Genomic DNA, 19,996 nt, shown 5'->3' on the forward strand with positions numbered 1-19,996 from the left:
AAGCACAAAATGGGGTTCAAATTGGATACATAGAGTTTGAAAGACTAACATTCAGTGGTCTGTAGCTAAAAAGAAGCGTGACAGAAATTCAATTCTAAATAGCTAGAGTACCACTTGCTAGGTTGCACTTAGGTTGGCTATATCAGCTGTGTGTGATCTTATCATTTGTTGTGGTGCAAAAACCAAGTAGAAATATGTATCTTTGTCTATATCAGTGTTTACACAAACAAAAATAAAATGTTGTACTCTTTTACTGAAAACACAGATTTTTGCTTTGTTCAGATACAATCTAGAGCAGTGAAATCCTACTGCTGTCACAAAAAGTTTGATATTATCAGGGGTCGTGGCTTCTTACCTGGCAGGCATCGCAGTTGTCAGTCTACATGTGCAGCCTGTCATTCGACATATTAGTTCTACAGAATCACAACATGCAATACTTCAGTTCAACAGTGTACATATTCTTCATACCACATAGTCCTACCAACAAGGAGTAACAGGATTAAACAGAATAAACAAGAAAATGAAAATAAAAGAAGAAAACAAGTTCAGTCAGAGAGATGAGTCCAGCCCATCAACAAACTCATCCAACTACTGTGTTAGTATTTTATTTGTGATGTGTTTGTATTTGGTGAGCTATTCAGGACCATACTTTCAAACAAGGCTGTTGTAGTTTCTTGAAAGGATGGAACACTCACTGAGACAGAACAAGCTCAAGGTTTTTAATCGTTCATCGTAAAAAAAAAAAATCCACTCATTACATTTTATCTGGAAACATTCAAATCAAACATTTCTTTGAAAATGTAAAGAACTACAACTCAAGAAGCAATGAGCACTTTTATGTAATTTATCTCAGCTGTTCTGAGGTGTTTTGATGCAGATGAAATTTTGATTAAATGTCTTATCTCATGCAAATCAGAAATCCCAATTCTCAAAATATTAGAATATTTCATTTCGAATTTGAGTACATTACTGTTTAAACGGCATAAATACTGTGTGTCTCTCAGTCTAGTTCCATGCACACAACCGTGATCATGATCAAGACTGCTGCCTTGAAAGTTGTCCAGAAGGTGCTCATTGACACCTTCCACAAGGAGGACAGACCACAGAAAGTCATTGCTATAAAAGGTTGACCGTATCAAAGCATATTAATGGAAAGTTGACTGGAAGGGAAAAGTGTGGTAGGAAAAGGTGCACAAATAACAAGGATGATTACAGCCTTGAGAAGATCATCAAGAAAAGTCTTGGGAGAGCTTCATGAGAATTGGACTGAATTCTCACGGTGTCAGTGTATCAAGAGCCGCCAGCACAGATGTCTTCAGGAAAGAAGCTACAACTGTAATATACAGTCAGAAGATCTTACCTGAGCTAAGGAGAAAAAGAACTGGACTGTTGCTCAGTGATCCCTCCCGCTTTTCAGGTGAAAGTGAATTTTGCATTTCATTTGAAAGTCAAGGTCCTAGAGTCTGGAGAAGAAAATGATTTGAGGTGCCAGGTTACCTGCTGGTAAAATGATGTTTACCACTGTTGTCTCAAGGTTCAAAGGTCCTGGGTTTGAATCTCGGCCCGGGGTCTTTCTGTGTGGAGTTTGCATGCTCTCCCTGTGCATGTGTGGGTTCTCACCTGGTGCTCCGACTTCCTGCCACAGTCCAAAGCCATACTGAGGTTAACTGCTGATTCTAAATTGTCCACAGGTGTGAATGGGAGTCTGCTTGGTTCTCTGTCTAGTGACCTGTTCAGGTGAACCCTACCTTTGCCCTAAGTCAGCTGGGATAGACTCCAGCCCCCCATAACCCTACTGCCATCTGCTGGTGTTGGTCCACTGTGTTTTATAGAGTCCAAAGTCAGCACAGCCATCTACCAGGAGATTATAGAGAAATTTATTCTTGGAAATGCAGATTTTCTTTTCCAGCAGGACTTACCACCTGCCCACAGTGACAAAAGTACCAAACAGTTTGCTGATCATGATATTACCGTGCTTGATTGGCACCATAGAACCCCATGTGTGGTTTATTATCAAGAGGAAGACGAGCTGAAGGCTGCTCTCAAAGCAACCTGGGTTTCAACAACACACATGTACATGCTCTGTTACAGAAACTCTTTAAAGTCCTACAGCTGAAGTTGAATTGGAGTAAACTGGAGTAATAAAATGGCAACTAAAGGAAACCAGCATGATCAACACCTCTTTCATCAACTTGTCTCATCCATAGCTCCTGAACCTGTGACATGTAGTGATGTAGGACTGAAAGAACGTTTTTTTAATGTGTATCAAAACTTGTCTGCATCTGAAACATTCCTAAGTATCATTGACACCATGGTATGTTTTCCGTCAGCATACTACTGCTGTGATTGTGGCGACACCAAAGTTCAACCCACAGCTACTTTCAGCCACACAGTTACTCCACCTGGGTGGCTCAAATACAGGTTGTAAGTAAGATATCACTTGTGTTTGACCCATGACTATTAACAAGCACAGGTCAAACTGACAGTTGCTTTTTTGTTCCAGGAACATTATGTCCAGTCCAGCTGCTATCAGTCCCTTTTACTTTAGGACAGTAATTCCACTCTCATCCCGGTGGGTTAGTGGTCATTCAGCTGCAAAGATATGACAGCTTGTTTCCAGCAAGAGGAGATGTTTCATATTGCATGTCTATTGTGTGTCTCCTTTAGTGTGTCTCTTTGGCTGTAAATCCACTTGCATAATTGTGGAGTGTTCTGAAGAAGTCTTCCACTTGTTGTCATCGAGACATTTTTGCATTGTGTTGCTTTTTATAAGCAAACAACTCAGGCAGTCAGTCAGTGTCTGTCCTGGTCTTGACTGAGGCTCTCCCGAGTCCATTTGATCATCGTTTCTGGAGATCGATAGAGGAAGATGAGTTTGGAGTAAAGTTCCTCCTCCAACTCCAGCTCTCCTGTCTCACGCACCTGAAACAGGCCAACACCGATTGTTTGCGAAGGTAGATTTAAAAGAAGTGATGCTTCAAGACACCTCCAATGACACAAACAGAACCATGTGTCTTTTTTTAAAAAAAAAAAAAAAGAAATAAATCAAAGCTAATGGTGACTAGACTAGCATAACATTAAACATATCGTAGTTAAAGCTTATTCAAATTTGGAAATTTAATTTTACTCAGATTCGGATATGTGTATGCATGACAACAGTACATGCAGATTTAGTATGTGTGTGTGTTCATACGTAAGCACTGCAGACTAACCAGGAAGATGTCTGTGCAGAGCTTCAGGATGCGGTCCACACAGGGCAGCTCCTCAAACATGATGGAGTGCGAGATCTCACTAAAGAAACCACGCACAAACTTCCCGATGACCAAGACCACAGACACATAAAGACCCATGATACTGGAAGGAGAAATTAAAATAGACAAAAAAAAAAAGATTACACGCTAGCAGAGTGGGAAAAACATAAAAACTACTTAATGTGTCAAATAGAATAATCGGGTATATCAAAATATCAAAATGCCTAATCTTTGTCATAATTTATTTTATAAACCACAAACAAAGCACTTCAATTGTCTGCATTCAGCTGTAATGTAACAACATAGTTGCTGTGCATATTTAAAAACATCACTAGTGAACATTGTGGCACAGACACTGAACATAACCTGGAAGTTTGCGGAATCATGAAATCACCAACAGTTTAAATTCTAGTAAGGCTAAAGTTTTACAAAATTAAGGGCATTACTGCTTGACTGCAGGGTTGGTACCATCACAGGACAGTCGACAGCCCAGAAACATTTCTATGGTGGGCTTCAGATCTACTCCTGCTTCTCCTTTTTGTTCATTTTTGGATTAGTTGGAAGTTAGGAACTGTTAGGCACTGCCAAGATGGTGATGACCAGAGCCACGACACAGAACACTGAACCACTGTTCAGAAAACTTATGGCTCATGTCTTGGAGGATTTGCCCATCATTAGATACACTCCATGTACATCCCTGATGAATGGATTGAAGCAAACAGTTGGTATGTTTAAAAAGTTCTCAACAAAACCTGTTCTGAAGTAGGGCTGCTGCTTATAAATACTTCTGTCTAAAGTCTTTGCCTCTGGAGTTAGAAACTAAAAAACACAGACCTAGGTACTTACGATAAATTTAAGATTAAATTAATCACCAACCAACTCTAGCAGCTATTTTGACAACAACTGAGTCTGCAAATTAAAAACTATTAAGCACAATACAATACATTTTGATGTTTTTTTAGATCTCCCTTTTAATGGGTAAGTAAAGAATATTGTGCCTCATTTAATGTAAACATTTTTATTTCTTCAGTAGCTCCAACTTGTGCAGAATGCTTTAGGATAATGTTACTTTTAAACTGACAACTAAATAACGAAAGCATGGTTTTACCTTGCTGACATGTTTCAACTCTGTCTGCAATCTTCTTCTTGGACACTCCGAAGAAGACTGCAGACGTAGTCGAAACATGTCAGCAAGGTAAAACCATGCTTTCCTTATTTAGTTGTCGGTTTAAAAGTAATTCTATTCCAAAGTAAGATACAACAAAATGAACATAGTCCAACTATGTGCAGAATGCTGCTGCTTAAATCTTCAATGGCAACAAGAGGACTGTTCTGTCACCTGTGAGTGGTCATAATGTTATGACTTATCAGCATATATATGTATCCAACCCCTGTACACGTGTTTGTGTTCCTTACCCATATCCAGCCAGGAAACCCAGGCTAGGCGGACTGACTTTGTCATTGAATATTACCATGGGTAGAACACCACATGAGGAGGAGCCACAGCTTGCAATGGCAATATCCCACCACTCTTGGTTCCCACTGCTGCTAAGTGACCTGTCACTCTTCAGGGACAGGGTTATATTCAGGTAATCATCTTCATCATCTACAAAATAATCAGTCAGCTTTGTTAAAACACATACTTTGAGGTGTGAATTACAAATACACATAACTAAGTTTGGATCACCAAGGCACTATCATGTTTTCCATGAAAACTCACACTTTTATTCATGTGCTAATATAATTCCACAAGGGTTTTCTAATCATCATAGCCTTTCTACAACATTAGCTAATACAATGTAGCATTAGAACACAGGAGTGATGGTTGCTGGAAATGTTCCTCTGTACCCCTATGTCCATTCCAATAAAAATCAGCTGTTTCCAGCTAGAATAGCCATTTACCACATTAACAATGTCTAGACTGTATTTCTGATTAATTTAATGTTATCTTTATTGGAAAAAAATGCTTTTCTTTCAAAAATAAAGACATTTGTAAGTGACCCCAAACTACTGAACAGTAGTGTACATGCTCAGACTAACGACTCCATTTCTGTGAACACTGTGGAGCGGCACAGTTTCTAGTCAAGTGTGGCCTGCACAGTACCTCAGGCCTGTGAAAATGCACTTTTGATAACTTTAAGGAGGTGCTTGCCTAGAGAAATGCAGAAAAATGCAAAAAGATACTTGGAGAAAATAAAAGAGTAATTGCCTCATCACAAGTTATTCCAGTAGGGGGCACTCCAACACTATTTGTTATAATAGTTCAGTACTGTATGCAGGTATGCAGCACTAATAGCAAAGTATAGAGCAAGGTGTGCACCTCAGCTGAGCAGAGGAGGATGCAAGGTAGTATCCAGTCAGTGGATTGATTCAAATGATAAAAAAAACAGCATGAAGATGGAAATGCTTTTCTCAGTGACATAATGCTATTTTAATGCTTATAAGTGAATCTGACAGTTTACTTCTGATTCTTGATCTTGGTACAATCATTATTCTGTACTTTACTTCGAACTCATTTGGGTATTTTGATTCTTTAGTCTGATCATGGAATGGTTTTTGCTCCTTTCCTCTTGCTATGAAAAAATCTCATATTGTTAAAAGTGTAAAAGCAACTCTGTCAACTCTGACCTTCATAAAGTTGACTAACAGGTTTGGCCTCAGCTCCATTGGGGGCACGGATGTAGTTAGGGAACATATGAGGAACAAGTCTGGAAAAAAGACAACATCTGTTTGATACAAGTTTAAAGATTAAATAAAACATAAATCACTTGTATTTACATAAACCTCCTTGCAGAGAGTGAACCTACACAGGCTCAGTGCGATTGCCAACTAGCAATGAGGCCATTTCTGCTCTCACTGGGTTCCCTGGTTCCAGGTCTATTGAGTGTTTGTCAAAGGTGTGCTCCACTGTCCCACCTTTACCCAAGTCCCTGTCATGAAACAGACACAATCAGCTTTTAGAGACAACGATCAAAGATACATGTATCACAAATCATTAATCACAAAAAATATATCATAAAAGAAAATGGTGTATCAGAATTTAAAGATCCATATACTGTATTATTGTACATGGATAGTGATATTCTGTTACTGTTATACTTTGTACAAGTTAGAGTCTATTTTATTTTATTTTTTACAATTTAAACTGGTGTATTTTCAACAGTTGTATATTTTACACGGTGGATCTGCTCTGATACATCATACATATCACTACCTTGACAGTTACCTGGTTTGCTCTGTAAAAAAATATATATAATAGCATAATGTCACTGTTAGATTGATGATAGCCAATGGATCACCTCTGGAAAGTCCATGCCAGACGCAGCGTCAGGTCAACAGGACTTCCAAGCAGTTCTTTGATGACTTCCTGTCTGCTAGGGGGGCTGATCCTCCAAACCGATCCCGAACTACCTTCAATCTTGGCCGTCACAATGTCCTCGTAACTGTAGAGAGTGATGAACTGCATGGCTACCTAATCGCAAAGACACCCATGAATTAGTGCAACAGAAGGATGTACAGAAGAGCAGCAACCCAAGCAGGACACACACATATTCACAATAATGATCAATATGTATAAAAATGATATAAGAATTCTATATTTACATCAAGAAATTAAAACATACAGTAAGCTTAGTGTACAGTACGGATACAAAAATGGACAGCATATAGCGCTATTTAAACCTTTAAGCATTTTTTTCTCTTGGACATAAAGTTACATTTACGACACAATAGAAAATAAAGAGATCTGAATACTTTTTGAAGTGATTACAAATTCATACAGTGGAAGATACTTGTGCAGCTCCATGCCTTTAAAAGTCAAAAATTGAGACACTTAATGAATGACGTCGTGCAAGAAGTAGACTTACTCCAGCATTCAAACAGTAAGAAAAATACAAATAACTGTAATAAATCCAAGGGCACAAATAAATCAAAGTGAAATCAGTACGCACAGCATTGTCCAAAAATTTTTTGGTGAGGTTGTCATAATCTTCCTGTGCAAAGGGCTGGATGGACTGCTGCTGCACACTCATGGTAAACAGGGGCTGCACACACACAAACACACACACACACACACACACACACACACACACACACACACACACACACACACACACACACACACACACACACACACACACACACACACACAAAAATCACAGTAGAGGATTACATTGTTGCATCAACTGTGCTTCACATAGACAGTTATGACCCATTGCTGCTGGCTTTAGTTCAGTGATAAACTTATTTCTACACACCAAAATCTGGGATAATCATGGAACATGTATTTGTATGACTTTCTGGATTAACTTAGGAGCTAATTGATTCCCATCTTCTACTTTCAGTCAGAACAAGTAGAGTCTTGAAATATACCACTGTGACAAAATAACACAATTCAACACAATATAAGACCCAGATATGTAAAATTCATAACATTAGTTTATTTCTCTAGCTTTCAGTAGTCTCCATTTAAAGGCTGGAATAACCCCAAGCCCTTGGATAATTCATGTGCGAAAGGAGCAAAAAAAATTATATTAAGTGCAATAAGAAACTATAGCTACATTAGTTCCTATATAACAACAATATCTTTTGATTTAACACAGCACTGATACTATCTAATTTTAAAATTAATATACCAGCATTTACTCAATTTGTCTTAGTAATTTAACAATTACCAAAAAGAAGTACTGGCCATTTTATTTCTGCTTACCTCATATCCTCCTAGCTTGACCGTCACTGTGACATCAATGGGGTGGTTGACCACACCCACCACTGATCTGACCAATGATATGAAGAGAAGGGGAAACCAGATGATGCAGATCAAGAAGAAGATGATAAGTCCTCCCATTCCATATTTCACTATTTTCTTCTTCTTCTGCCCTTTAGGCTGCGGGTATTTCTGAAGGGAAAATATATGTTAAAAGATAAGAAGTATTTATTACACTTTTTGTAAATGTACAATATTCCCCACTTCATTTACGAACATAAACGAGGAGAAACCAGCACAAATCCATCTGAATAAAGTGGTTCTTGTCGGAACTGTGTAGCTGGAACCAATAGCCTCGGGTTGTGACTCCTAAGGAAAGTTTTCAATACAAATTTCAACATGATTTATAGTGGGGGCTGCACAGTGGAGCCGGTGGTTAGAAGTGTCGCCCCGCAGCTAGAAAATCCCTGGTTCATGTCCTGGCCTGACATCTTTCTGTATGGAGTTTACATGCATGGAACTGGAGCTTGCTGGCAAGTGTCTACTGGCTGCCTGTAAAATGCTAGACTTATGTGGTTCTTTCCATTTTTAAAAAGGCGTACCTGAGGTCGTATTGCTGTGTAGATTGTAGGCAGTTACAGTTTTCCCTTTAAGCAAAGACTTCTGTGCCTTCATGTACACAAAAGTAGGTATTTAGTGAGTTACTGTCACTGCACTCACACATCTCATACCTTCTCTGTCTCACGGCTGCATTTAATGATGAAGATGTTGGCATATATGTCCTCAACGCACATCCAGTTCGACAAAGACAGAGTGGTATCAGTCCACACCCAGTCCATCACTGCCCGCAGCTCCACCAAGAATGGGACCAGACGAAACCTATGCACACATTTACACACACAGCCGTCATCCTGTTAATACACCACACTGATTGTTGACCCATTTAATACTCTCATTTTCCTGTCATAATGAATTAGGGTTTATCTAACACAGATATGGAAAGGATCAGCTTCACTGTCTGACCTGCATTAATAAATTCTGAGTTTAACTTTGATACTTGGCATTTCTGTAACACAGTGTCTACATTCTACCAAAAACAGAAGGAAAGACAGACACAGATGGTACTTAGCGCAGAAAACTACATTTTTCCTTTGTGTCCATACCCTTGGAAGAGAAACAGGTTGAGGTGGTTGTATTTCTTTGTGAGGAAGTTGCCGAGGATACGAGTGGGGTATCCACAGCGGATCTGATAGGCTGACAGGCCGAAGTAAATGCACTTGACAAAGTACCAGAGCTGGGCCACAAAGTTCTGATTGAACATCCTAAACAAAGAAAAAAGAAAATTAAAGCTCATTAAAGCTACTATGGAGCAGTATTCTTAAGCTTCAGCTCTCTCTCTTTCTATATATATACCTATATATACACAAGCGTGGAAAAAAATAAGTACACTTGTTTTTTGGGGGGCGATATGCTCAGCAAATCACATTGAAAATTGTCATTTTCAACATTTAAATGAAAAAAACAGACCAAGCACTTGGAAAAAGAAAGTAATTCATCACAGCTGGACTAGATGGAGCTACAAATAAAACCGAAATCATTCCACTGGAAGGAAAATTATCTACAAGTGGCTTAGAATTCAAAGAACTGCCAATTTGTCTCGGACTGGCTGCCCAGCAAATACAGCCCAGGAGCACAGCATATAATTCAAAAAATGAGTCTCCAAGAACACTAAAAAGGATTCCCATGATCTGCCAGGAGCTGTTGCAACTGTTGGTGTCAAAGTGTCCAAAATCAGAAATAGAACACACATTTGAGAAGCACGGGATGCACGTCAGGACAAACTTTCCAGTCCCAATATTCGAGTAAAACTAGTTTGATAATTAATCCGGTGGCAAAGATGAATTGAAGAGAGCATTGTTTGGTGGCAGAAACAGCAGAATGTGTGGTACAGACCAAAGCCAGACCAAAAGACAGGGGTTTGAAATGAGCCACACATGCAAGAAAACATCCAAAATATCTTGCAGTTCAAAGAATTTCCAATTGAAAATTTTGAGCAAACTCATGTCAGAAACCGATAAACAATTAAGCAACACCTATAAGATGTGTTCAACACTAAAGGTACGCTTTAACTAGCCTTTTCCACTTTTTCCACTGAAGAATATTGCAACATTTTCCCTGTTATGCTGTTTAAGTGTATCACCTTACAATTGTCCAAGCAGTCATTTAGGATGCATTTAAAATGTGATGTACTTGCTTTTTATCAATGGTCTAAATTACTCTCTCGGATTAAGAAAAAGAAACTCTCTCTGATTTACTCAATTACTAGAGATAATAATCAGCTACAAATAATACAGTGAATGCTGAATTTAATTTGACAACACCTTTCAGTGACAGCAGGCAGGATGAAGAACATCCACAAGTGGATCCCAAAAACAAGGGTCACCTTGAAAAAGAATGACAGCAGGAGGAGAGGACAGAACCAACAAAAAACAATAAAAATGATTAAATATTTAGCATTTTGAAAAACACAGTAGATATAATCTAGAAACGAAGAGCAAATCAACTGTATACGTCATTCTAACAAATATTGCAGGTCACTCAAAGCCTTTCTTAAAGCTACCTAGTCTTCACCTGTAACATCAGTTACACGTGTTGTTAATTTCAAAGATGAAGCCTTCTAGGAAGTAAATCTGCAAGTTATGCAGAAAAGAGAGTTCACTAGCAAGGATCAGACCATTAATGAGGTAAACAAGGTGCCCGCCATGTGGAGAAAGCTTCATTGAGGATCAGTAGCAGTTCCCAGGCTAGCAGATCAACAAAGAAGCCCCCTGAAGAATGGAGAGAAGACTGAGCAATATGCAGATGTTGAGTGTTCAAGTAAAGCTAGCCAATGAAGACCAATGACCCGTTATTTTGCTCTGCTGTGAATGAAAGCAAAAGGTTGTTAAGATGAGAAGATAGAAGTAAGGAAGGAAACTGGTGTCCTGCCACCAGAATTGTGAGTTGTTGATGGTTAAAGTTGGGAACAGAGGCCAGTGAAAGTGCCACAAATAAGAGCAGGAGACAATTTAGGGTAGAGGTGAGACCAACAGGCATCCCAGTACCAGAAATGAGAGCTGTAGGATTGTTGGAGTTGGGGAAGGATGATGACACTGGCATCCTGGTGTCGGAAACTGAAGAAGATTGTTGACATGCAAGATGGAGGTACATATGCCACCAGTGTTCTAGTGTCAGAAATTTAGCATATGTGAGGGCAAGCGGGTGAAGAAAGACCGCTGGGTCTTTGAATTGATGTCTTTGGGGTGTTTTTGTAGGCAACAGCATATGTGGTGGCCGGGAGCCTTGACCTGAGGAGGAGGAAGGCTGGAGAAAGCAGACAGGTGCTAGTAAGGGGAGAGAGAGAGGTGAGCTGGCAACCCAGCGCCAGTGGAGGGATAGAGAGGTTGCAGAGAGAAAGTGAAATGGAGGGGAGAAGCTGTAAAAAGACTGAGGTTGATGGGGAGAGGGGATGAAGGAAAGATGACCTGGATCAAGGAAACAGAGAGAAGGAGCAGAGATGAGTGTCAGTAGAGAGAGAAGAGCTTGCTGAGAACAGGAGATATGAAGCAAAGGAAAGGGTAGCCCAGCGCCAGAAGAGAGAGAGGAAGAGATTCTTCAGAAGATAAGACAGTGAAGAGGTAAATCGCCTCTAGAATGCCAGATGTGGTGGAACTGAAAATAGGCAAAACTGGCAACCTGGGCAAAGCAACAGGGAGTGTGATGAGTTCATGCTCAGCACACAGCCACAGTGTCTGCTGGAGGGAGGACTGTTTTGGTCATTTATTTGTTGAGAGCTCCGGGAGTTTCTCAGGAGTTGAAATAGTTTAACTTTGTGCAGTGGCTGGTAAAACCTTCTTTTCAGTGGTCCGCTTAGAGGTTCCTATGGAAGCATATTGTGAAATCTGGGAGTATGACTGGTGCTGTTGAGTGCAGCAAGATAGTAACGGTACGTAGCCACTGGGCCATTTTTATATGCTAGACTGTTAATGCCTAGTCAAGGGGAAACCTGGACATAACATGAGTTGGTTCCCCTCTTCCCACTCCCAAGAAAGGCCAGCTGACAATCAAAGGGGCTGATGGATGTTTGAGATATCCATCATGAGTCCTGGCTGATCAACAACATTTGTTGTTCTGTGCACAAGAAGTAAGAACCATGGCAAGCAAGAATGAATCAGTGTGCAGAGCAGACCAGCATTTATAGACAAAGTGGCAGAAAGATGAGTATTTAAGGTGTGGTCCTGCTCCTGAAATTCAGTTAAATATTCTACCTTCATAAAATCCCCTCACTGGTTTCAAATATTAAGCCCTCCACCCTCTGATCTCTTCAAAGAGAAAATATAAAACCAGACAGATGGCTACATGAATGAAATTTAAATATATGGACTGAACCTGGAAGATGAGTTTCCCCAAGACAGCTTTGCGCAGGTATAGAGCCCTGTCAATGATCATAGTGCTGAACTGGATGAGGAGCATCACCAGGAAGGCCTCAGGTACCTGGTCTTCTGACAGACTGGAGGCTATGTCAGCTGCTGCACTATGTTTCTGAAGGGGGAAAAAAGACAAAATTCATATGGGATTTCCTATTTTCTCTGAATAATATATTATATTCCAATTATTAAATGCATTTCTAAATTTCATATATTTACTTAAAAAGATTTTTTTCAAAATGACAGTCATGTCTGCTAGTGGAAAAAATTGCAAAGTTATATTTTACAGTCTTGTAATATCACGTTTTCTATCGATAACAATCAAGCAATGCTATTTTCACACAGGGATCTAAAACTACTAACAGCTGCTTATTAAGAAGTACAAAAATATACAATTAACAGAAATACTTCACAGAAAATGTAATAAAAAATGTCATAAAACCTGCTATGACACTATAGTTTGGAATCTGTGCCAGTTTAGACAGGAAGACAAACACCTTTAGAAGCTATATGTCTGTTTATCAAAGCAGGAAACCATTACAGATCCTGACAGTTAGTAAATTGTATTCTCAGAAGTTGACACACTACCAATCCCTTACACTGTATAGAAAAGGGTTTCATTTTTGCTACCATATATCACTGGGAACTGACAAATAATCACAAAATCCCAACTTCCTTTCAACCATCTGTCCTTCCATCCATCTCTTACCCCAAAAGCCCAAAAACCAAAGACAATGATGATGAAATCAATGACATCAGTGAGGAACATGAGGGCATAGACATCTGTGGCAGCCCGATAGTCATCATGGAGAATATCTTTGAAGAAACCCTGAGCCGGCCTGTAAACACTCTGAACGCTGCGTGAGAAAAAAAAAAACATGGATTACATCACTGCATTACTGGAAAAAAAGTGATGACATTTCACTAATGTACCACATGCTTCTAAATCAATTGTATTAATCTTTTGCATTTAGCCATTACCATTGTTGAGCGTGCCCGGTGACTTTTGCTTTCAGTGACATCGCAGCTTCTACTCAACTTACCCAGATACCAAGGCATTTTTTATCTTGTGTCCTGCCATCAGTAATTTCTGACTGGCTTCCTCTCTCCTCCTGCCTTTATGCTTCTTCTTCTTCTTCCCTGGTTCCTTTTCAGAATCTGCAGTCTCAGCTGTGGACTCCTCTGCAACAATCAGAACCAAGAAGGAATTCAAACAGAATTTGCTCCACATAAAAAACAAAACAAAAGCAAGGACAGTTTTCACTTTGTTACACATGCTATGTCGATGTCTGTTGATTGCATTGATACATAAGAACAGCTGTAAAGAAATGCAGTTGGTGTTGCACTTCTACCATCACAGTCCACACCTAACAAAGTCACAAACCTTTATTGCGTTGTTTTTTGGGTAGTATAGTTTTTTTGCGGAATCGGATGCTGCTGCTTTTCTTTGAGACTTCCTCTGTCACTTGTTCATTTTCTCGCTCGATCTTTCCCCCAGAATCCAACATGTTCTCCATCCCAGGAAGCATTTCCTGTCCATCTATTGACACAGTGGTTGTTGGTTCAGGTTCAGGGGCTTGTTGGGAAGCAGCAGCAGAGCTGGTACTCGGTTCAGTGGAGTCCACACTATCCTATGTGGATGAAAAACAGATTTATAAAAACTAGGACTTCTGTCCTACTATCTTTTTTGATACTATAAAGAGTAAAAATCTTTTTAAGATAAACAGATAAGTCTTTATTCATTGCTTAATTAAGATATCACAGATTTGTTCAATGGCAAAAAAGTCTCTGATAGGATAGTCACCAGAGCTAAATAATATAAAGTGTTTGCTCTAACCTTTTGAGGTTGGTTCATTTCAGTAAATCCAAGGTTTTCCAGGTTGGATGTTGCATTAATTTGGTCCTCCTTCCTCTCTCCTGCTTCATCTCCTTCTGTACTTTTTCCTTCAGCTGTCAAACTTTCTGTTGTGGGACTCTGCTCTTCAAGGCGACCATCTTGGTCCCACAGGCCATATCGCTGCGCCCACACATAACAAAAACAAACACAAACACAGTGGGTCGCCTTTATGTGGCATGCTTATTTGTGTTTTGCTACAGTGAGCATGTGATCGAGGACAATGTTAGAAATGAAGATAGCAACAATAAAATCCAGATCTCTGTCTACAGAAGACTTTTTCACAGGATTTTAGTTTAAAAAAAAGTGTGTGGTTCAATCAGCGCCAAACCCAGGGCCCTGCCATTGTCAGCTGACACAAAGACTGATTCTAAATCAGCTGACACAATGATTAATCCTGGGCCAAATGACATAGTTAGAGGGATAGACTAGTTTAGCAACAAGAAGAACACTGAACCATCATGGCAATCATTGTCAAAACTAACTCACCATGAGCAAAGATCTGTGGAAGAACAGAGCCAGCAGCTGAAGAAGATCATATCTTATGTAGTTGTCAGTCTTTTCCAGGCCAAGGATGCGAGGTGGGAAGAAAGGCTTGTCTTCATTTACGGTCAACTCATAAACACTGTTCCACGGAAAGAATCCAAACTGGAAAATGTATTTAACCACCACCATTACCTGAAAAGAGGCAGATGAGAAAAGTGCAAAGACATGCTTCCCCATCAAATCGGTCAAAAACATACACAGTATGAACTATTGTTGTGACCTATAAAGAGCACTTCTACTTGACTAAATTACTGTAAGACAGCGGTTGAGTTACAGTGGGTCCTTCACCAATAATTGAGGGCTCACATAGCGTACACTGAACCAAAGCAAATAAAAAATAGATGCTTAAAGGATTACTATAGTGAGATCAGTGGGGTATGGTTGTGCCTGTAGGAGTTAGTTATACAATGTAATCATTGTATTGTCAGTGTTGCAAAGTATCCTACAAAACCTCTTAGTTTTAGGCTGCAACATAAGTACATAAAAACACAATTTTTGTAATTTTGCTAATGAATACCATCACAATGGAATGAAATTAAGAGGTGAAAGGTATTGTACAAAAATGTGGGTGAAGCTTTGAACCAGGGCTGTACAACGGAAGCTGATATTGTCCCATTCCACAACTTATCTACAATATATTTGTTGTTGCTCTGTCATATGCATCATCAAAATGTTGTCCAGTGGGCAAAAAAGTGTGCATATTGGCTGTGTTGCTTGGACTGACTGAATGAATTATTGAATGAATGTGGAAGACATCATTATGTGTGATAGAAACATGGACTGGTGGTGATACTGCTACCATCTTGGCCAAGAATATCTGCAGTGGCAGCTGAAGTAGGCAGTTTTTTTTGGCTTAATTTAGCAAAAAAAAAAAACATCCTAACCTTACATCAGTCTGCTTTGCAAAATGAATAAAAGGATGATTAAAATCGCAGATGGTGGAAAAAAAGATTTAAAAATAGATAATAAAGCTGCAGAGTGATCTGATGACAAATCTAAAGCATGATGACTGGTAGAGCTTTTAATCCTTTGTGCGAAACTGGGAATGGTGATAGTGTCACAGCGCAAAACAGGCCTGTGTTCTCAGATATTGTCGGATTTTTCAAATGAGGGCCACTGATGCTTTGGCATGTTTTTATGCACTCAGTGGCACAACATGAAACATTGCGCAATTTGCTTGTGATGGTTTAAAAAAGTCAACAAAGTTTCTTTGTGTATGTCTGTCACTCGGTGTTCATACCTCTGTGTAAACTATAGCAGTCATCCAAAACTTCTTGGTAGGTCTTGGAACAGCCAACATAGCCCATAGGAACACCAGTATGGGCAGGACCAGCGATATTGCAGAGGCACTGACCACATTGTTTAACACTATGATGAAATAGCACACTAGCTCTGAGTTTGCTGACAGTAAGTTGTACATGGCAAACAGCAGCTTCAACAGACGGTTCTGGTTGTTAAAGAACTCTCTGCTCTGTTCCAGCTCTTCAATAAAGAACTGCCTGTAGACATAGAAAGGGAAAACAATTTATAAAACAAATGCCCAGAATTAAAAGAGAAAGCATGAGTTGTAATAAGCTATTCTCCTACAGCACACCTATGACCCAAACATTCCTTTAGCAAGCATTGTGTTACTACTACTGTATATTTACTTACTATAATTACTGTTGCTTCACTTCTTTAGCCACAAATGTGCCCAGTATTTACCTGTCTCCAAGCAGCTCACTGGCTGTTCTCGAGTGCCTGTTTTGTTTTTGGTTTAGTGGCTCAGGTACTAACGCCATGCTGCTGGATGAGGGTTCTGGACTTAGGAGATTCCCAGTGCTGTTGAGCCTTCCCTGAGGAGTAGACGGGCCCGTCAAAATCCTGCTATCCACCTCCAGGCAGCTAAGACAGATACATTTGAAAAATAAGCATATTAAAAAGTGAGGATGAAAAGTGGCTTATTATATAAAAAAAGACTTTACATACATAGACCCTCCAGCTGCCAGCCTGTAAAACAGATGGTCAAAACAAACGCACTACTAATTACTACAGCAGGAAAGAAGAACCGCAGCAAATTTCAGCCTTGGTGTTTCGCTAGATGAAAGATCACGAAACACCAAAGGCACAGAGTATTCATCTTCTGATCATGCTCAGTAAATTTCATGGAAAACTTCAGCACTAAGAACATCCACGCTTAGGCAAGGACAATTGTCATCCATCACCTAGAATCTACAATAAGCCTGTGAAACCCTCTAAGAGAATGAAACCACATTCACAGCATGATGCGTTCTGTGTCTCTTACCCTATGACCCATAAACACTAACCTGTATCTGGTGGAGTTTTCTCCATCAGTCTCATCCAAACATGTCTCCAACGTGGAACTTTCACTGCCCTGAGACACCTGATCATCTCTGGAGTCTGCTGTTGTATGATGCTGCTAATCAGAGCCACAGGTTAAAGTGTGCATGTGTGTGTGCGGTCACTACCAAAGAGCAATTTTATGGAACAAAAAATATCTGTGCTGTGTTTACCTGCTGTATCTTGTGTATGATGAAGTAGCGTTCATTGCACAGAACAGTAGATGTCTCTCTGTACTGTTTGGTCAGCAGATTGAGCCACTGAGTCAGTCCGTCCACCATGGCCAAAATGATGGCCCACAAGAAGCGGAGAATATCCAAGATCCTCTGAACCATCTCACCATGACCTGCAGGACACAGACAGCAACAGATTACTGAGAGGTGCTTCAGGGAACACAGCAAAGGAAGCAAAATGTCACTGACTGGGGATTTTGTAGGAATCATAAAAAATGGCTTAATCTCCGATTCATAATTTTTTCACATGAAAAGCATTTTCACCCGAATCCTTTGGCTGGAGTAGTGGGGCAAGCGGGTTACAGAAGAGAGCTATTCATTCACATACTGTGGAGTGGATACAGCAGCATGCTAAGGGAGCAGAGACACTGTGAACCTACCAGACTCCTGTTCTTCTGGTTCCTCCACCTCATCGTGGATGACAGGCTCTTCAAAAACATTGTCGCCATAACCTAGACACAATCACACATGCAATTACTAGAAATGCTTCAATTAGTATGCTTGTGTGTAATCTGCTTTACCATTTACAACTAAAACGGGATCAAGATGAACTACAAGAACAATCAACAAGAAACTGTTGCATGTATTTGTTACATGGTTTCATGAGTTCTTGTGTTTGACCACTGCTACTACTAAAACTGCAGAGTATGTTGCAAATCCATTATTTTTACCACCATATCAATATTATACAACTTAATGGCTGATAAGTAGCAAATAAATGCAAACTGCTGATTATGAGTGTACTGATTATTTTCAGCAGAGATTTAAAAAATAAAAGATCACGTGGTCATCCTGAACCACAGTGTAAATTATAACAGCCCTGTTTCCCCTTCTATTTCACTCCATTTCTGTCTCCAACCATCTGAACTGTGAGATGTAAGAAAAAAAAGCATGTAGAAAATGCAACCTTCCACAGAGGAAGCCTCCTTTTGTGAATCCACTGCTTCTTGCTTCTCTTTCTCTTTTATCCCAGTCCTTTTCAACTGTTTCTGGCGCCTCTGACGTTCTCTCAGAGCTGTTTTCACGCTGCTTACCCATGCCTGGTACACCAACTGGAGAGAAAATTGGAGTAAGTAACACATTAAGCATACAGTATGTCACATAAAATGTCAACACTGAATGTTAACCGTTAAACTTTGTGACAGTTTGCAACACAGCAAACATTTGCAGCCATTCACTAAACACATTGCGTGAACCAGGCGTGTCTGACCTGACAGGCAGTCTGTTTCTGAGGCTTCTGCTCTTCAGATTGCTGTTCGTCTTCATCCTCACTGTCTGATTCAAAGAGGTAGTACTCTCCTGAGTGGAGCACTGCAAGGAGAAGAACCACGTTACAAACTTCTGTGTGCCACTTTATCACAGTGACAAGAAAAAGTCAGAGGACCCCTTTGGAATGATGCATCAGTGTTTGAGCTCACAAAATACGGTCAGATCTTCATCTAAGCTGAAATGGTGAACAAACACACCACATTGCAACTGCTCGTTCTTTTGTGAAAATCATTCTATGTTTCTTGCCGGTACTAAATACATTATTATTATGATTACATTATCATTATATACGTTGTAGTTCCCTGTCCAGGGTGTCCCCTGCCTTCGCCCGAGTCAGCTGGGATAGGCTCCAGCCCCCCCCACGACCCCAGTGAGGATAAAGCGGCGTATAGAGAATGGATGGATGGATGGATGGATGGATGGATGGATGGATGGATGGAAGTTGTAGTTTGTACGATCATGACATAAGACAGATGCTGATCAGAATTATGTCAATGCTTGCATTACAAGAGCAATGACGCTTGCTTGTTTTAGTGATGTAAAACCATTCAAAAGGACAATCCAGGATCCTTCTGCTGCTGTGAACTATGTCTTGTAAAAAAGAGATCTCAGAAGACTTACACAACTTAACAAGGTATACTTTGACACAATACAACTTAGAGAGTGTTTTATGGGCTGATTGAACTGGAGATGGAAGACAGAATTGTTTTGGAAGGAGCTCTGTAGAAGCTCAGAGATGCAGTAAATGTCAAAGTGAAGTTTATTTAGAAAGCATATTCAAAAAGAACAGAAGTTGGACCAAGGGTCTGTCCAATTAAAATATCAGATCATAAAACAGGATGGCTAAAAGACCTGTGTAATGTAAACACAATAAAGTAAGAAGAAGGGTCCAGGTATTTTCATATTTGATAAGAGGTTGCAGCACACACTATGGAGTCAGCAATGAAGTTATCAATATGAGAATATTTGCTTCAGCAATATTAAAAACATGAAGAAATGGAGAGGGAACACTGTCTAAGGCATAATGTGTAGGCTAGGACAGTGATATATGAACAAACTGATTTAAGACTGAGAGAGACTTAGCATCTAAAGCAAAGGATGAAGGAATAAAAGTAAAAAAAGTGTCAACAAAAAAATTTAGGAAAGACTGTAGGTTTTTCCACATTACAAGCTGTATAGCAGGGATTTATAACAGAGTTAAAAACACTAACAACGATCTCAGGCCTATGACTGACAAGATTAGGGGTGGTGTCATTCAACCAGGGCTCCAATTACGTTTTATTGTGTGACCC

At 39.8% G+C, this 19,996-nt stretch overlaps 1 protein-coding gene across 1 annotated transcript in view; it reads right to left on the bottom strand.

Annotated features, from left to right (window-relative positions):
* Positions 1-705: 705 nt before the first annotated feature.
* Positions 706-19,996, bottom strand: part of piezo1 (piezo-type mechanosensitive ion channel component 1) — a 75,696-nt gene continuing 56,405 nt past the window's right edge. Inside the window, 24 exon segments of the mRNA XM_051960120.1 lie at positions 706-2,922; positions 3,213-3,354; positions 4,668-4,857; positions 5,880-5,959; positions 6,059-6,181; positions 6,551-6,723; positions 7,202-7,294; positions 7,960-8,148; positions 8,688-8,835; positions 9,120-9,278; positions 10,338-10,399; positions 12,385-12,537; positions 13,132-13,279; positions 13,466-13,604; positions 13,807-14,053; positions 14,260-14,439; positions 14,806-14,994; positions 16,103-16,361; positions 16,567-16,746; positions 17,169-17,281; positions 17,376-17,548; positions 17,816-17,887; positions 18,343-18,487; positions 18,646-18,746. Of these exon segments, the coding sequence (XP_051816080.1) occupies positions 2,794-2,922; positions 3,213-3,354; positions 4,668-4,857; positions 5,880-5,959; positions 6,059-6,181; positions 6,551-6,723; positions 7,202-7,294; positions 7,960-8,148; positions 8,688-8,835; positions 9,120-9,278; positions 10,338-10,399; positions 12,385-12,537; positions 13,132-13,279; positions 13,466-13,604; positions 13,807-14,053; positions 14,260-14,439; positions 14,806-14,994; positions 16,103-16,361; positions 16,567-16,746; positions 17,169-17,281; positions 17,376-17,548; positions 17,816-17,887; positions 18,343-18,487; positions 18,646-18,746 (3,587 nt within the window). The 3' untranslated portion in view covers positions 706-2,793.

The sequence above is a fragment of the Acanthochromis polyacanthus genome, chromosome 15, assembly GCF_021347895.1.
Source record: "Acanthochromis polyacanthus isolate Apoly-LR-REF ecotype Palm Island chromosome 15, KAUST_Apoly_ChrSc, whole genome shotgun sequence".
Classification (NCBI taxonomy): domain Eukaryota; kingdom Metazoa; phylum Chordata; class Actinopteri; family Pomacentridae; genus Acanthochromis; species Acanthochromis polyacanthus.